Source organism: Macrotis lagotis, chromosome 1 (assembly GCF_037893015.1).
Source record: "Macrotis lagotis isolate mMagLag1 chromosome 1, bilby.v1.9.chrom.fasta, whole genome shotgun sequence".
Taxonomy (NCBI): domain Eukaryota; kingdom Metazoa; phylum Chordata; class Mammalia; order Peramelemorphia; family Peramelidae; genus Macrotis; species Macrotis lagotis.
Window position 1 is genome coordinate 805,010,735 of NC_133658.1, and position 16,326 is coordinate 805,027,060.

Below are 16,326 nucleotides of genomic sequence, written 5' to 3' on the forward strand. Positions count from 1 at the left end.
GCCTCAGACACTTAATAATTACCTAGCTGTGTGATCTTGGGCAAATCACATAACCCCATTACTTTGCAAAAACTACAAGAAAAAAGGGGAAAAAAGCAAAGGGGGAGATAGGAGAAAGCAGCATGAGATGGAGGATTCTCCAATTTCAAGAGAACACAAGGAGTTGAAGGGTATTTTGGAACTAGATAGAAGAGATCCTTGAAGACCAGAATTGATGTTTTTTTTTTCATATTTTGGAACTAGATTGAAGAGATCCTTGAAAATCAGAATTGATGATTTTTTTCATGTAGAAAGTCAGGAGCCATTGTGATTAAAACCTTGGTGTTCAAATAAGTGTTAACTAGGGTCATAAGATTAGAAATGGAGAAGAACTTTAGAGATGTGAGATTCTTAATCTGGGGTTCATGAGCTTGTTTTAAAAAAATTGATAACTATATTTCAATGTAATTGGTTCTTTTGTAACTATATATTTTATTTTCTATCTTTATAAATATTAATTATTTTGAGAAGGGGCCCATAGGCTTCATCAAACTACTATGGGGAAAGGAGTGTCTATGACACAAAGGATTCTTGTTCTAGTCCAGTTCAAACCTAAGGTCTATGAAACTAAAGCAAAATGACCAAAGTCCAGGGCTCTTTCCTACCTACCATGCCAGATCATTTGAAGTCCACAACCAGATAGCCCTGGCTATGATATATCAGGACTGTATTAGGAAACTTCTTTAGGAATAGCTTTCTGGATCAGGCAAGAGGTCCAGAAAATCTGCCTTATTATGTCTTGAATCAAAAACAGATGACACAGATCTTCCATCCAAGAAACTTTAATTCTAATACAACTGGTCTGGGATGAGAGATAGGGAGAGAGAAGCCAAGGGAGAGAAAGTGAATACATAGGGAAAGGGAGGGGTCAAAGAGGACTTCATGGAGGACATGGTATTTGGAAGACAAAGATGAAGATGATGGGGTGGGACCTTGGGACTGGAGATGTTATTAAATGTACCTGCTTTGTGGTACTTTGTCCCCGAGTCTTGCAGGCAGAATGAGGAGGGGTCAAGATGAGAGATTATGTCAACCTGGCTGCTTCTTGGGCTTTGTGGTCTTTAAGTAGGGACTGATCCTTTCTTAGCCCTAGAGGGTAAAACTATGAGCCATGGGTCCTTTCTTAAAAGAGGAAGATCTAAGTTCAAAAGAATGAAGACCGCTAAATCCAAGATGTCCAATGATGGAATAGGCTGTCTTGGAAAAGAGCAAGCTCTCCATTGTTGGAGGTGTTCAGCCAGTCTGATCAGTACAGGTTGAACTAGATGGCAGAGGAAGGGCTCTGTGAGAGACACTTACATCTCTGGTCTTTGAGTCATCTGTAAAAGTTGGGGATCAGACTATGATCTCTAAGCTACTTGCAGCTCTGATGATACTCAACTAGTGTTTAGATCGAGATTTGAACTCAGATCTTCCTGACCCTAGGCTCAGAGCTCTATATACTATCACCCAGTTGCCATAAATGGCAGTAATGGAATTGGAAGGTCTTGAAGGTCTTCTCCCTTCAAGTCCAGGACTCTCCCTCCTATCATGACAATCTGGGAACAAGAAAGTTTTCAGGAAGAAGGTGAAAATTGAAAGTGGATTTGAGAGCATCTGGTGTTTCCAGGCCTCTGCCCAACCCCTCAGATCATCTGCATCAAGTCTGGGTACTCTCAATGCTCCCATCCAGTGCTGGAAATCTCAGGTCCCCCCTCTTGGATTTGCAAGTTCTCTGGTGTTTGTTAAACATTGATTTCTGCTCTTTTATAGCCACAGCTTATCTATGCCCCAATCCATACTCTTGGGGTGTTGGTTGGGGCAGACCTAGAATAAAAGTGAATCTTAGTATTTTGACTTTCTGGGGTATATTCCCCCAGCCATAATTTTAAATCTATGTTGCCTTTTTATATTAAAGGCCACCTCAAAAAATGAAACATGCTTTTTTTATTTTTTTAAGTTTTTGCAAGGCAATGCGGTTAATTGACTTGCCTAAGGCCACACAGCTAGGTGATTACTAAGTTGTCTGAGGCTGGATTTGAACTCAGATACTTCTGACTCCAGGGCCAGTGCTCTATCCACTGCACCATCTAGCTGCCCCCACTGTGCCACCTAGCTGCCCCAACATGCTTTTTCTGTAACAAGAGTCTGCTTCCCATTCTTTTATTGCCTGAAATCCCACCATTAGAGAGTTATTTTCTTCGAAGTTAATTCCTGGCCTTGTGATTTTTTAGCTCTGCCACCACGAGTGATTGCTTCCTTTCAATAGTCCTGAATTTTAAAGTGAGGATTGAACTAGATAGTTTTTAAGGCCTCATCCAATGTGAATAATGTTCTCTGATTCTATACAGAGCCATAACTAAGATGGGATGATCAGGGGTTTACCCCAAGGCACCAAAATTTAAAGAATGCAAAAAGCAAATTTCATGTGTGACAGATATGTCACTAGAGTTACTAATTCTCCCTCCCAGCCAATTGAATTTATCTTCATTATTCCTTTTGTTGTTTTCAAATAAACTACAATAGTGATTTGAAGGCACAATTTCAATTGCCTGCCCAAAGACACATTTTTGGCTGTTTGCCCTATCACCAAAGCTTTTAGTTATGGTTCTGATTCTGTGACAATCCTGTCTGACTCCACACTTTTGTGGGGTCATCCTTGCCATTCAGTCCTGATCCTGAGTTTCTGTTTTTCCTTTTTCATCCCCCTTTACCTGAAACCCCTTTCTCTGTCTCCAGGAGCAGGAAAAGGAGGCCAGGAGCAGATCAGCCTACATCTCCACGCTCCCCAAATCTCCCCCTTGGGGAAGGGACTTTGATGAAGACAAGGATGAGGATGATGAAGGCTCCCCAGGGGGCTGTGACCCTGCAGCCGGAGGCAGTGGCAGCTCCTTCCACAGACTTGTCTTCTAGGGGTCTTGGCTCCAATCCTGTGCATTCTCCCCAGTTCCCCAGCCTGCTCTATGATACCCCTTCCCTTGCAAGGTCACCTCAGGTCCCTTATTCCAAGCAGGACAAGACAGGGTGAGCTCAGAGGTTTCACTGTACCAACTTCTCCCCATGCCCTGAGGACTTAGGTTGGACAGTGTCCTGTCTTCAAATATAGGAAGCAGTCTTGCTCTTCCTAAACTCCAGATCTGTTCTTTCCCCAACTTCCCAGCAGGATCAGGAACAAAGGGAGAAAGTTAGGGAGAAGTAGATTTCGGCTCAGTCTCTAACAATCAGAGCTATCCAAGCTATAAAGCAGATTGTTTCTCCTTTGGGAGGAAGATATTCAAGCAAAAGGTAGATGACCACTTGCTGGGAACATTGTTGAGGGGATTTCTATTGAGGTACAAGTTGAACTGAACGACCTCTGAGGTGCCTTCAAGATCTGGGATTCTCTGACTACACCTTCTGGGGAAGGTCATCAAAGGAGGAGGTTCTGAGCCTTTTCTGAGGGGCAGAGAAGAAATTAATGGTCCGCGTCTAACCCAGGGCCATGGAATGAGGGCTTCTGGTCAATTTGCTCTAGGAACCGAGTCCTCAGGACCTGACTTGGAGAGAGTACCTAAGCACTGTACACGTAAAACTAGCTTCAGATGCCATATAAACTTCTGTCCTCTTTGATTCCACTGAAATGCCTGCTGTGAATAACAGCTATTTCAGGGCCCTATAGTAATACTACTTTGACTCAGGTACATATGGTGACCAGTCAAAGACAAATGTTTCCTTTCCCTGGGCCTGGTTTATGTAACAGTTGAGTTTATAACAAAAGTAACATGATCCGATTTGGGGAGAAGAGGCAGCTCTCGTGTTCTGTTACCATGCGGCATCTGTCCCTTTACCCCTTGTCCTTTTCCTCCCCTTCAATTTCCCTATCACTCACAAATACACCTTCATTCCCTGATAATATGCCCTGAACACTCAAAATTGGGGAGTAGAGAAGGATGAGTGAGGGAGTGTTGATATAATCTTTTTTCCCCTAGTGCAGACATTTTTAATCTGAGACCTAAAGACCTCCTCACTCCCATCCCACCAAGAACTCCATAGAGAGAGATCTCAGGGTTTCCATGAACTTGGATGGGGAAAAAAAAATCCCAGCCCATTTTTATTTACATTCATCACTGAATTTAGAATTTCCTTTAATTTAAAAGCATGATTCTGAGAAGAGTCTAATATAGGCATCATCAGACTTCCAGAAAGTGGTTCTGTTTGGGATGTGGTGGCTATATCTCTGAAATGTTTTCACACACATTAGGCCATAGGAAGGGAGCTTGGGGACAATTCTACTCCTAGGAGAGTCAGTGCTGAAAGGACCTTAGTCCAATCTCGTTTAATATTTGAGGAAACTGAAGGCCACCCAAGGAGAGTGACTCTGAGAACTTTCAGGTAGAAATGGGATTCACTCCAAGATCCTCTGACCCAACATTTTCACTAGTCATATTGGCGGTGCATTTTTATGCCCATTTTATAGATGAAGAGAGACTCAGAAAGGGTTGATCTGAGAATGCTCCCTACCAGTGTATATGGTGCCTGATTATATTTTATTAGAGTTGCCTACATTAAGACCCTGGTATCTTTTGCTTTTTTAAATTGGGGAGTTGGAAGAAGCATTTTATAACAGCTAATGTACATACAGGGCTTGGGGGACCAGTTCTGTTACATGTCCCATATGGGACTTTGGTCAAGTCTCATTCCCCTCTCTGATCTCCAGTATCCTTGTCTCCAGACCTTACGGACTGTTGTGAGAAAAGTTGGAATGGAGAATGACCTTCATCCATTAGCATAGTAATAAGGGATTTCAAGAGGAAGAGATGACACCTGAGCAGGTTGAGGATGGTGAATTGTGAGGACTCCAGAGTTCTGAGATGCAGTAGGGATAAAGCAGACCAGAGGAAGTCTGGCAGCATCGTAGTGAGCCTTTCCTTGGGTCCTAGACTCCCTTTGCAGCCCCCCAAGGCTGGGAGGGGCACCACTAGGTTGCCTATGAAGTGAACTGACTTAGGTCAGAAACCTATCAGTAGATTATACCTTTTGTGGTGAGGTTGAATCCTTTGGGGACAATCAGTCTCAAACAAAAAACCCACCAAAACAATAAAATGAATAGGTGGGGCTTCAGGCAATAGGGCAGAGCACTAGCAAGCTCTGATTTTATTTGAAGTAATAAGTGAGTGGGGAAGAATTCAGAGCAAGGGGAAGGGGAGGAACAGCAAGTGTACCTGGAAGGGAGGTATCCAGTACCAGGGATGTTATCTTCTCCCCATAGAGTGAAGACAAGTTTTATGAACACCATTTCCCTAAGATGGGCAGTTCATTCTCTCCCCTTTACCTCCCAGTCTTGGGTTTCCTTACAGCCCAGTTTTTGGCTTTGCTCTCCCAAGGACAATGACACAAAAAATAAATTCATGGTTTTATTGTAGTATGACAGTTGTTTCCAACCTTGCTCACCAGGCAGTTTACCTTCACTATTGAAGGAAGCTGCCCCCAAATGAAATGGGCTGTAGGCAGTGAGTTACTCATCCAGCAATCGTTTATCCAAAGGTCTGATGTAGAGTTCCTATGCTCAAGGCCAGGATTCAAATGTTTTTAAAAAAATCCTGCCCTCAGACAGTTTCTATTCTATAGACAATTGAGAGTGTGTGGGATGAGAGGCATGGCATGTGCGTAGGTTTAGTGTATGAGTGAGAAAAAGAGGCTGGGGTCTAAGTACTTTGGGGGTAGTCTCAGCTGGGGGCATCAGTGGAAGCAGAGTCTGGATGACCATGAACGAGGTTTGTAGATTAGATTCTTGTTCTGAAATTGAAGTAAGTGGTCTCTGAAGTTCCTGGGGGTCTTACAGCCGAGCTAATCCAAGCCTTTTCCTCAGGAGAAAAGAGGAGGCAGAAGTAACTTGTCACCTAAATCATACAGTAGGATTTGAACACAATTTTGCAATCCTATGGGGCCATGACTTCTTTCCTTCCTATAATCTTCTATCTCTTGCCTTAATAGCCTGGGAGAGGGAATCCCACAATCTGGCCAACTGGAGCTGCCCTTTGGACTAGATTGAACCAGGAATTTCTGAGCTGGGTCCAAATCCTAACTCTTGTTACTAAAGGTTTGATTTTGGGTAAATTACTTTCCCTCACCAAGACAGTCTGTGATTAATAGGATACTGGGTACAGCCTCTTATGGGTAAAGTTTTAGTAGAAAGGGTACTCCAAGGCTTTGGGCAGGGGAAGCAATTCTCTTTCACTCTCCTGACAGGTAGCAAGGGGAAGTTAAATTCTTAAAAGGGAAACTGCAGGTTGACCAATTTTATGTGCATTTCTGTCACACTCTCCATATCAGTCCTGGGAGGGATATGGTAGGTCCTGAGTGAGGACCAGTATTATCCTCATTTTGCAGAAGACGAAACAGATTCAGAAGAAATGATCATACAGCTAATATCAGAGATAGGATAGGAATCCCAGGTAAGTCACCAGTGCACTCATCTTAAGACTCAAAACCCAATGCTCTTCTCACTTCTATAGAAAGCCTTTGCAATGATGTAAAGTTTATTTGCTTCCTCAACCTATCAGCCAAGAAATGATGGAATCACCCCAAGGCCAGAACCTGGGACTTTTGCCTTGTGTAAATATAACGTTTATAGGATATCTCAGGATAATTATTACTCTCCATCTTCTCCCTTATGTCCTGAGGCTGAGGAAATACCAGGGGTTTAATCATGGGAGATTTTTCCAAGGGGAAGCTCTTCTCCTAACCTTCAATCCAGACAATAGCATTCTCTCCCATCTGTCCCCAATAAAGACAGGCTGAAGGAGAAGAGGAAGAAAATTGGAAGAGGATTCAGGGTTGAGTCAGCTTCCCAATCAGCCCTCTTTAGTGAAAGAGAATTACTGTCTTGGAGTCAAAATTCCTGGCTCTGACACGGGGACAGTGGGACATCATTCATAACCTCATCTAAGGCTGTTTTATCATCTGTAAAATTTGCATTCCTAACTTCAACTAGTTTTTAGAGGGAAGTACTTTGTTAACCATAAATCATTCTAGAAATGAATATTTAACAGAGAGAGGTGAGATGATTACACACAGTTGGGTTGAGCAGAACTGAGACTGGAAGTGAGGTCTCAGAGTGAGGGAAAAGGGGGCAGGAGGAAGAAAGGAAAAGGGGGGGGGAAGAAAAGTTCAGCATGATATCAAACAATGCTTCCCTGATATCCTTTGGACAGGGATAGAACCTGGACAGACCTCATTCTGCAGTGCAGTGAAAATTTCAGCTCTGCCATTGGCGACCAGTCACTTCAATATGCCTTGTTTCCCCATCTCTCATTCTGTTTTCTCCTCTGTAAAATGAGAGGGTTGACTAGATGACCTCTTAAGTTCCTTTCCAGTTTGATCCATGATCCTATAAGCTACATATTAAGCAGCAATAGTGGACAGGCTCATGTCCTGGCTGTGGTTTATAGCACATCACCTCAACTCTTTGGGCCTTGTGGTCCATATCCTCACATTGCCTATCTTCTGGGGACAAAAACATCCTAGATATGTGAGTTGTGATAGTGGATGAACCCCCATCCCCATCTACCATTCGCGTCAGACAAAGACAGACTCAGCAGATTAGATTTCCCTTTGCCTTTATTCTCACCTTGCTGTCTGTGGCAGTTAACAAGGGTATTCACTTTCACTGGGCCTGTACCATATTTCATCAACGGCAGAAACATTAGCTATGTTAAACCCATTTCCCCACCCTCCACCCCCTCCCACCCCCACCTCAAGACCTACTTACAGGATAAATACATGTTACAAAGGCTGCTTCTTCATCTTCTTTTAAAGGAAAAGAATAAATTAATAATTTAGGCCACTGGCCACCAACAGCAATTTGAGGAAATGTGTCCATTTTCAACAGTTAAATCTCAGGTACACAGTGCACTACAATACATTTATCCCTCCTTTTGGGGGGGATTGAGGGAATTTTTCCACAAAGAAATTTTCCACCCCCTTGTACTCCGGGAAAGACAATAGACAATAGACACCAACACCAATATAGATACAAGAGAAAAGCACTAGGTATCTCCTTGTGGGTCAGTCCTCCAGGCAACAGTCTTGCTGGTTCCTCCAGTCACCCCCAACCCCAAGTCTGGCCTCATGGCCTTCTAGATCCCTGATCACTGAAGAATCCAAAATTAGTAGCAGAGTTGAATGGAAGCCTAAAGATCAGCTAGACCATGGGGGGAGGAAGGGGGAAAGGACTTTTTATCTTTCTGCCATTTTTCATCCTCCCCTATACCCCAACCCAAGCAGACTATGAGCTGGCTCCTTGACTCCCACTCCTTGTCCATTTTTCATTGCTCTAACTTGGCCCCAAGGGTGGCCATAGCTCAGGACTGTGATTCTTTATCCATATATGACACCCTCCTATACACCTCTATTACCCATTATCAACATGGCCTCCCGAGGCAAGGAAAAAAATAGCCTTTTCTAAATCCAAACTCTGGACAATCTCCAGGCTGTAGATGATGACACCAACAGTATTTGCCTAGAACCCTTGCAAATTCCAAGGACCAAATGTTGCCCCTAATTCTGTGTATTTGTGAAGGTGGGGGCTTCAAATCTGGCAGGTGTGGAAGTGTTACTGAAATCAGGAAAGAAATTAGACTTGATCTGTTGAGTGAAGGATTGGAGAGCAGAGAGTCTCTGAGACCACGGACCGAGCTGAGCCTCAAATAGCCAAAATAGTCCCCAGTTGTTTTCCATTGCTCCTTAAAGGATCTTCCAAATGATAGGCTGGAGGACCTTGCTGGTCTTTATTGTGTTTTGAAAGCAAAACAGATACTCTTGTGAACATTGCCCAGTAATTCATCTATATAGCGAGATTATCAGTCTCTGGTCTCAGGCCTGCTCCTGTTTCCTCAGCACCAGGAAAACTCACCCCTTTAACATAGAATGTTATGACTGAGAGAATCTCAGACCAGATTGGTTGAGCTAGAAGACCATTGAATCTAACCCCCTTGTTTTCCTGGGTTTTCCCATTTAGGGGCCTCAAAGTGGGTACCAGGCAGGTTTAGGAGAATGCGATGCTTTATTACAATCAGGGCCAAGCAGCTACCAGGAAATATGGTTGGGATTGAGAGCTCAGTAACAACTAGCCCTCCTGGCCAATCTTTTTTCTTTTTCAAAATTAAATGATTTGGGGAGAGGAAAAGAATCAGCCATTTTCTCAGTGTTACAAGGCAGAATTCTATTTTCTTCTCCAAGATGCTGATTCCTCAGACTCTTCCATTTCTGACAGTTTTATGAGCTAAGAACAAGGAAGAGAGCCTTCCTTGCCTTTTCAAAGTGTGGACTCCCAGGCTATCACTAAGAATTCCCCTCATTGAGGGAAAGGAGTAACCTGGAAGTAACAGGCCATAACTTAGCCATCCAGAGTCAACTCACCTTCACCCCTAGTCCAATGAGGTAGGTTGCTATTACCCCATTTTTGTGATGGGGGAACTGAGGCACAGAAGGATAATGTATACTTGATCTAAGAACTGCAGCTTTAGAGGTATGTTGCAGATTAGCTAATACCCTTGGGTGCTGGGTATCCTGGAGGGGTTGGGTGTCATGCTCCCTTATTTTTCAGTTCTTCTCCTTGACTAGTTTTGGCCCTTCCCTATTTCTCCTGGCCAATAGAGATGGGGGTGGGGATGAGAGAGGAAAGTTGAGTGTGTTGTGTTTTAACAAACAATACTTTCTATTGTCTTAAGAAGATTCTGAAGATCACCTAGTTGTATAAGATACCAGACAACTGAGGTCCTTACTCAAACTAAATTGCTAAACATTAACTCCAATGATCTGGTCATAGTCTTCAAATGTCAAATGTACACTTGCTAAAAAGATTATCGTGTGGAGAACTCAGAAAGGGCAAGTGCTCACGTGGTAGACAGAAAAAGCTATACAAGGATATCATCAAGGTTGCTCTTAAGAACTTGGAACTGATTTGTGACATTGGAGAAACTGGCCCAGCAAAGCATGCCCTTATCAGAATAAGACTGAATCTAATCAGTTAAAAAGAGGCACGATGCTCTTATTTAACGAATCCACTCCAAATGTTCACATGTCCAACCTGTTGACAGAGCATTCTGAGCTCATATTGGTGTGAGCAGCCACAGTCAGACACACTATAAATTATCTCTACTATAGTGCTGTCCTGTCGGTGTTCTTCAAGAACGAAGGACAAGAACCTACCTACCAACTGACCTAACCTACTTTCTGTTGGAGGATCCCCTGGAGGCAATTGGGCTACTCCTCTGAAGTCAAGAATAGAGACAGTAGCATAGGCTAGGAAGAAAAGCACCACACTGGGCTTGAGCCTCAGGACTACCACGACTAGTACCTTGAGACAGTTTTAACACCTGTAGACCTTGGCTTTCTCTTCTGTGAAATAAGTTTAGACTAGATGGTCTCAAAGGTCCCTTCTAGCTAGAAGTCCTATGAAAATTATAAATATTTGAGGTTGTGAGGCGTTAACTCATCACCATCACCAGGCAAATTTTAGGAAATCTCCTATCCTTCCATGAGGAAGCAACCCACACGACTTTCCCTGACTCCCAGAGAATACAGGGCTCCTGATTCCTAAGCCCAGTAGGAACACTGTTCTATCTTAGCTGTAAAACAGGCAGATGGGGGAAGCCTCCGATTACCACCCTCACCCCACCTGAGCCCACCTTCTGGGGTACATTGTAATGTATGAAACATAGACTTAATGTATGAAACAGACATAATGTATGAAACATAGACTTGTTCCTTAAGATTTTCCATTCTTTTTGTGCCTGACCCCTTCAAAAGACTGCCCCCCACAAAAAAAAATCTGCACTTGCCTTTGAGGATTTTTGCCCTCATTTAAGTAGGATACAGGGAAAATATCCAAGTTCACCCTGAAAAGGTGTCCATCCCAATCCTCAAAGCTTACCAGGGCCCCCATACAGAACTACTCCTACAAATACTCCCTTATGTACCTGATTACCACGCTCTACATTTCCTCTTCTCCCTGTGACATTCATTGCCCACCTTCCCTGCTGCATTGCTCCCTTGTGCTCAGCCTCATCTCTCTTTCCTGCTACATTTCCTCCACGATCTCCTTTCCTCATTGAATTTCTCCCACGCACATAAATGGCAATAACATCAACAAATGCACATCGGGTGCATTTTACCTGGACACGTGACAATAACCTCTTCAATGCTGCATTTCAGCCCTATGAATCCCTCAAAGCATCACCTTAGATTCTTCATTAACCCTCTCAAAGCCTTCTCTTTCACTCCTCCCCTTCACTTTTTCTTCCCCATATCCTCCCTCCCCATGGATGCAACACTCCAATGTCCCAGCTAACACTAGGTACCTCCAAGCACTGGGGTTTTCTCTTTCCTATAGTATGTTCCCTTCACCCCAGAGTCTAAAGGAATACCTTTAGCTCTAGTCCCACAATTTCCATGGGGGTCCCTCCCTGCTGAGCAGAGGATGCTCCATCCCAGCAGGAGCCTTGGCACACTCATCACATCTCAAAAATTCAGTTTCAGTGTCTGAAGTTTCAATGTTCATGGCCTCCAGGTGCTTGATATCCTGGACTTGGTCTTCTGGTCCCTTTGGTCTATTTGTTTCTCCCCTTCCTGTGCTCCTGGAAACAATTTCTCCGAAGGATGGGGCAATGCATCCCAATCCATAGTGCTGTGACCTGCCTCCAGGCAAGCCCTGGATCTGAGGAAGGGGATCTCTCTGCTTCTGGAGATTTTCCAAACAGAGCAAGCAAGGGTCCCCTACCAAGAAAGCCAGTTCTAACCAAGGCTCTCCACTTCTCTCTTGGGAAATGTGGTCTCTCCTGAAGCCTATAGGGTCAGGCTGGTAGAGCTTCTTAAACAATTATGTCAAGGCTAAGAGGAGAGAGGCTAGAAGTGAGGAAGCAGAAGGCTGTGACACAGGGTGAATTGGGGGTTTTGAGTTCTGGATCCCAAGGAGGACTCCTTTTCTGAGACCCAGGCTTGGGAGCTAGAGGCAGTTGCAGAGATGTTTCAGCAAAAGCTTGGAAGGGAGAAAGGCAGGGGTGGGTGGGTTTGGGACATTCTCATATTGCTCTACATGTGGTCCTGAGCTGTTTCCCAAAGACCAGAGGGAGAACCCTGCTCAGTTCATGGATGGGGAAGCTCCATAAAAGCACTTCCTCCCTCATGGAGGCTTCAGGGGACTGAGAGTCTAAAAGGCTGGACCCAAGGAACAGGCCAGGGACCCCAGAGAGAAGGGAGATGGAGAAGGGGAGTTGGTTATAGAGAGACAGCCTTCCCTTGATCTAGGGCATGCCTTGACCTTCACAGTTTTCCCCCCTTGCTGGGTTCTGAGGACTGCCGGACATCTGTCCACTCCTGCATGGTGTTCTGCAAGGCCTGGGTCTTTTCCTTGTCCACCTGCACATAATCCACTTTCTCATCTGATGTGATGGATGATGTAGATGGCTGTGGAGCAGAAACACAAGCTCGTGTGAATCCCAAGGGTGCGGCTTGCCCTTTCTCCAGACAGAAACTTCTCCTTTCATTTACCTTAGCTGATGCCTAGCTGGTGGATTTGTCTACAATGTGCATGTCATTTCACTGGTATGGGGAGCTTCTCTTAGGTCTTAGAAAGTTGTCTGAGTCACTGCAAAATTAAATGACTCGCCCAAGGTCACAGAACCAGAAGTGTCAGAGGACAGGGCTTGACCTGTGTCTCAGAGGCTGGCTCTCAATCTGGTGGCTAAGCGCCTTCCGCTGGCATGGACACTCATGCTCCTCTTCGGGTCAGGACACTGCTGGAACCAAGGAGCCACCTTCCCATCCCCCATCTCCAACAGGAGGACCACCTATGACTGTGATGGGCAAGGAAGGTATAGTACAAAGCTAGGGCAGTTTAAGTGAATGGGGTCATCAGGGGTAAGCCCTTGGGGCAAGAAATATATAAAATCAGTCTTCAGGACCACAGCAGGGGGTTCCCTGAGACCCAAAGTGATTTTCCTGACCTTCTTGGGTGGCCTTAGGAACTGATTTTACCAAGAGTATTTGACTATATGTTTATTAAAGGGATGGTTTGTTTGATCCATCGCACTAGATGGGGAATTGTGACCAAACCAATACAGCCTCTATATCTCAGGGCTGTTGTAAGAATCAAAAGGGATCTTGGATCATCAACCCATAAAGCAAACTTCACATAAGTGAAGGATTGTTAATTACAAGTTGATTTTCCTGCTTCTGTGCCTGTGCTGAGCCCCTCCTTGCCCTGCATCCTTAGCCTTTGCCCATTCCAGGGACCCCCTCCCTTCTCTTGCCCTCTTGGTACCTTTCGGTGGGGGCTGGGTGAGCTTGGCTGGAAATCCAAGGCCAGGTAATCCACGCTGCCTGTACTTTTCTTGGGAGCTGGGCTGTTGGTGCCACTGGGAACAGGGGAGGCTGACACAGGATTTTGCTGGAACAAGAGGACAAGGACCGAAGAGATAGTGTCTCTTCATTAGCAAGGAGTTCTCTATCCCCATCCTCCCCTCCACCCAAGAAAAATTCCCTTTGGAATTGACCCCTAAACCTTAAGTAAAAAGAAATGGAGGGAAACAGGGAGAGAAATAAGGGGGGAAAGATGGTTGGGGGAGTAGTTATTTTGTTTACAGAAAAAAAGACCTTGTATCATGTAATCTAGGAGATCAAAATCAAAGGAGAATTTAGAACATTGAATATTAAAAAACTGGAAGAGATCTTATAACACAACAATGATAATAATGATGATGATTATGAAAAAATAATAATAATGAAGATTCATACAGTGTTTTGCAAAACAATCTGAGCTAGAAGGGACCTGGGAAGAGAGAATTTTAGAGATGAAAAATACCTTCACACATAGAATGACAGAGCAGAAGGGACCCTGCAGGTTATCTAGGCCAGAATCCTGATTGATCCCAAGAGAGGAAGTCACTTTCCAGACCTAGGAACCCTACTCCCCATCTAGAGAAGCACTCAAAAGAGATTTAGGCATTTTCCCATTTAAAAAATAATATTAATATTAAATATTTAAGTATTTCCCATTTAAAAAATATTAACCAACCTCCAGATCTCATCAATCCTCCCAACTTGTTTAGCTTATTGAAAATAAAAATTATTTGTGTAGGTATATCATCCTACCCCCATCCCCCAAGCAATCAGGGGACTTTTTGTACACCATTCAATTCCCTTTAGTTCTCAGGACAGGACCCTGAACAAAGCCAGCATTCATTAAAAGTCTGATGAGCACCTGCATGAATCACTGAATCCTTAGCAGCTCTTGTCAAGCACCTTTGATACTGGGTGAAGCTCCCAGTATCATAGCAGCCACTAGGATCTCCAGTCAGCCTTGCCAAACCTAATGGGCCTCTTCCCACTTCCCTCGTGGACTCTTGTCTTCCCAGTGGGACTTACCATGGGGACATAGTTCTCTTCACTGTCCCCTGAATCGGTGCTGGTGATGCTCTGGGTAGACACAGGACGGCAGGACTGAGAGGAGCTAGCATTGAAGGTGTGACTGCTCATGGAAAGAAAAGACATGGGAAGAGGGAGTCAACATAATGCAAGGACCAAGTAAGTTAAATGATGACTTTTAAAGCTCAGTAAGACTTTGATATATCTATCTCACATCTCATGGCTTTTTCCTATATTTTTGTTATCAAAACTCTTGTTATCAAGTATCTTTAAAACTTTTCAAATAAGGAAAGAAATAAAATATTCTGAGTCAAATGACACAGCTTGGTCCTTCAAAGTATTCTTAAATTCTGAATCAAAGGCTCATAGAATCATTACTTCTTTATACATTAGGACCACAAAATCCTAGAATTTTAGAATCTCAGAAATCTAGAATTACAAAATCTTTTCAAAACTATTAAATATTAAATACTATTAAATACAAATATCTTGGCATCACAGAATCTTAGGGTGATATGAGGAGATGTTGCCTCTGCTCCTTTCTGGACATGGTCCAGAGATCCAAAAGTATGAGGAATACACAGATAGAGATGGACAGTGTCATAAACCTCTACCTAGTCCACAATTACTATAGAGTTGAGTTTTGGCCATCCTCCAATATAGACCAAAGGACTCCTGGAAAAAATTCCCAGGATATTTGCATTATAATAAAGGAAAATATTACTGGGTGCTTAGGCTATGAATTAAAGTGTTATTGCCCTAGGACAACCATGCTGAATATGGAAATGGCTAAGGGGGGGGGGGGGCCTTCATTCTCAAAGAATGACATCAGGGAGGTGATGCTATGACAAGCACAGTGAATTGGATTTGAGTGAGGGGCTGCTGTGCTAAGTCACCAACCAGCCTTACTTTCTCCTTGGGAGCCAAGTGGCCAGATATGAATCAGGATGACTGGAGATGGAACTAGATAAGAGGCAGTCAGGGTTAAGTGACTTGCCCAAGGTCCCACAGCTAGTTAAGAGTCAAGTGTCTGAGGCCATATTTGAACTCAGATCCTCCTGACTCCAGGATTCCTTGGTGCCCTATCCATGGCTCCTCCTTGTTTCCCTAAGGGGTGCTACATTTGAATTACAAAATCTTAAGCGTGAGGAGATGTTGAAAAGCACCTAATCTAACCTCCTTTTATTCATAATTTGTTAGTCCTTGACTGAGTATAATTAACATTCAGCTAGACTTTGTTCCAAAGAAATAACTTATGATAGGCATTTCTGAATTGTCAAGTACTCTATCCATGTGAACTGTTGGCATCATCATCATCATTGAACCCACAATAGGGAGTGGGGGTAGCAAAACTTTCTGAAATATGAAAACAGCCACTTGAGCTTAATTTATCCTCAAACTGTGCATTGGGCTTTGTGCTTTCCAAAAGTGATTTCATGTACATCATCTTGATGACTTCCCAGCAGCTCTCCCTTATTTTCCCTTTTGACAAAGGAGAGCACGAGACAATAGAGAAGTCAATAGAAGGACAGACTGGGACCCCAACCCGGATGTCCCAGCTTGTTTCCCTTCCTTTCACCATCCTCCTCCTCAGCCCCAGACCTATAAGCCACTCACATTGCTCTAGACCAAGACTTCGTGACTGGGGACTTAAAAGGAAGCTCATCGATGACCGTGTTGTTTCTCAAGTCCAGAGGAGTTGGCTTTGCTGGAATAGAATGAGAAGAGGCAGTGATTTATGAGTTAAGGATGTTCCCTTGAATTTAGGGAAGGGTTGTCAATTTTCAGAGCAGGAAGAGGTTGTATGGGATCTCCTCCAATCTATTTTACAGGTAGGGAGAAATCATGAGCAGAGATCATCATTCTCCCTTTACACACATATGTTCTTGCCCAAGATCAGAG

The 16,326-nt window shown here is 43.8% G+C and overlaps 2 protein-coding genes across 10 annotated transcripts in view; one reads left to right on the forward strand and one right to left on the reverse strand.

Annotated features, from left to right (window-relative positions):
* Window positions 1-3,799, forward strand: part of USP35 (ubiquitin specific peptidase 35) — a 71,487-nt gene extending 67,688 nt beyond the window's left edge. For all 8 annotated transcript variants that reach the window (XM_074216981.1, XM_074216985.1, XM_074216983.1 and 5 more), the window contains one exon: window positions 2,758-3,799. In XM_074216981.1, the coding sequence (XP_074073082.1) occupies window positions 2,758-2,931 (174 nt within the window). In that variant the 3' untranslated portion in view covers window positions 2,932-3,799. The remainder of the gene's footprint in view (window positions 1-2,757) is intronic.
* Window positions 3,800-7,599: 3,800 nt separating this feature from the next.
* The window catches only part of GAB2 (GRB2 associated binding protein 2), a 241,185-nt gene continuing 232,458 nt past the window's right edge, over window positions 7,600-16,326 (reverse strand). For both annotated transcript variants that reach the window (XM_074216988.1, XM_074216989.1), the window contains 4 exons: window positions 16,042-16,132; window positions 14,425-14,527; window positions 13,322-13,447; window positions 7,600-12,465 (listed from right to left, as the gene is read on the reverse strand). In XM_074216988.1, coding sequence (XP_074073089.1) covers window positions 12,322-12,465; window positions 13,322-13,447; window positions 14,425-14,527; window positions 16,042-16,132 — 464 coding nt within the window. In that variant the 3' untranslated portion in view covers window positions 7,600-12,321. The remainder of the gene's footprint in view (window positions 12,466-13,321; window positions 13,448-14,424; window positions 14,528-16,041; window positions 16,133-16,326) is intronic.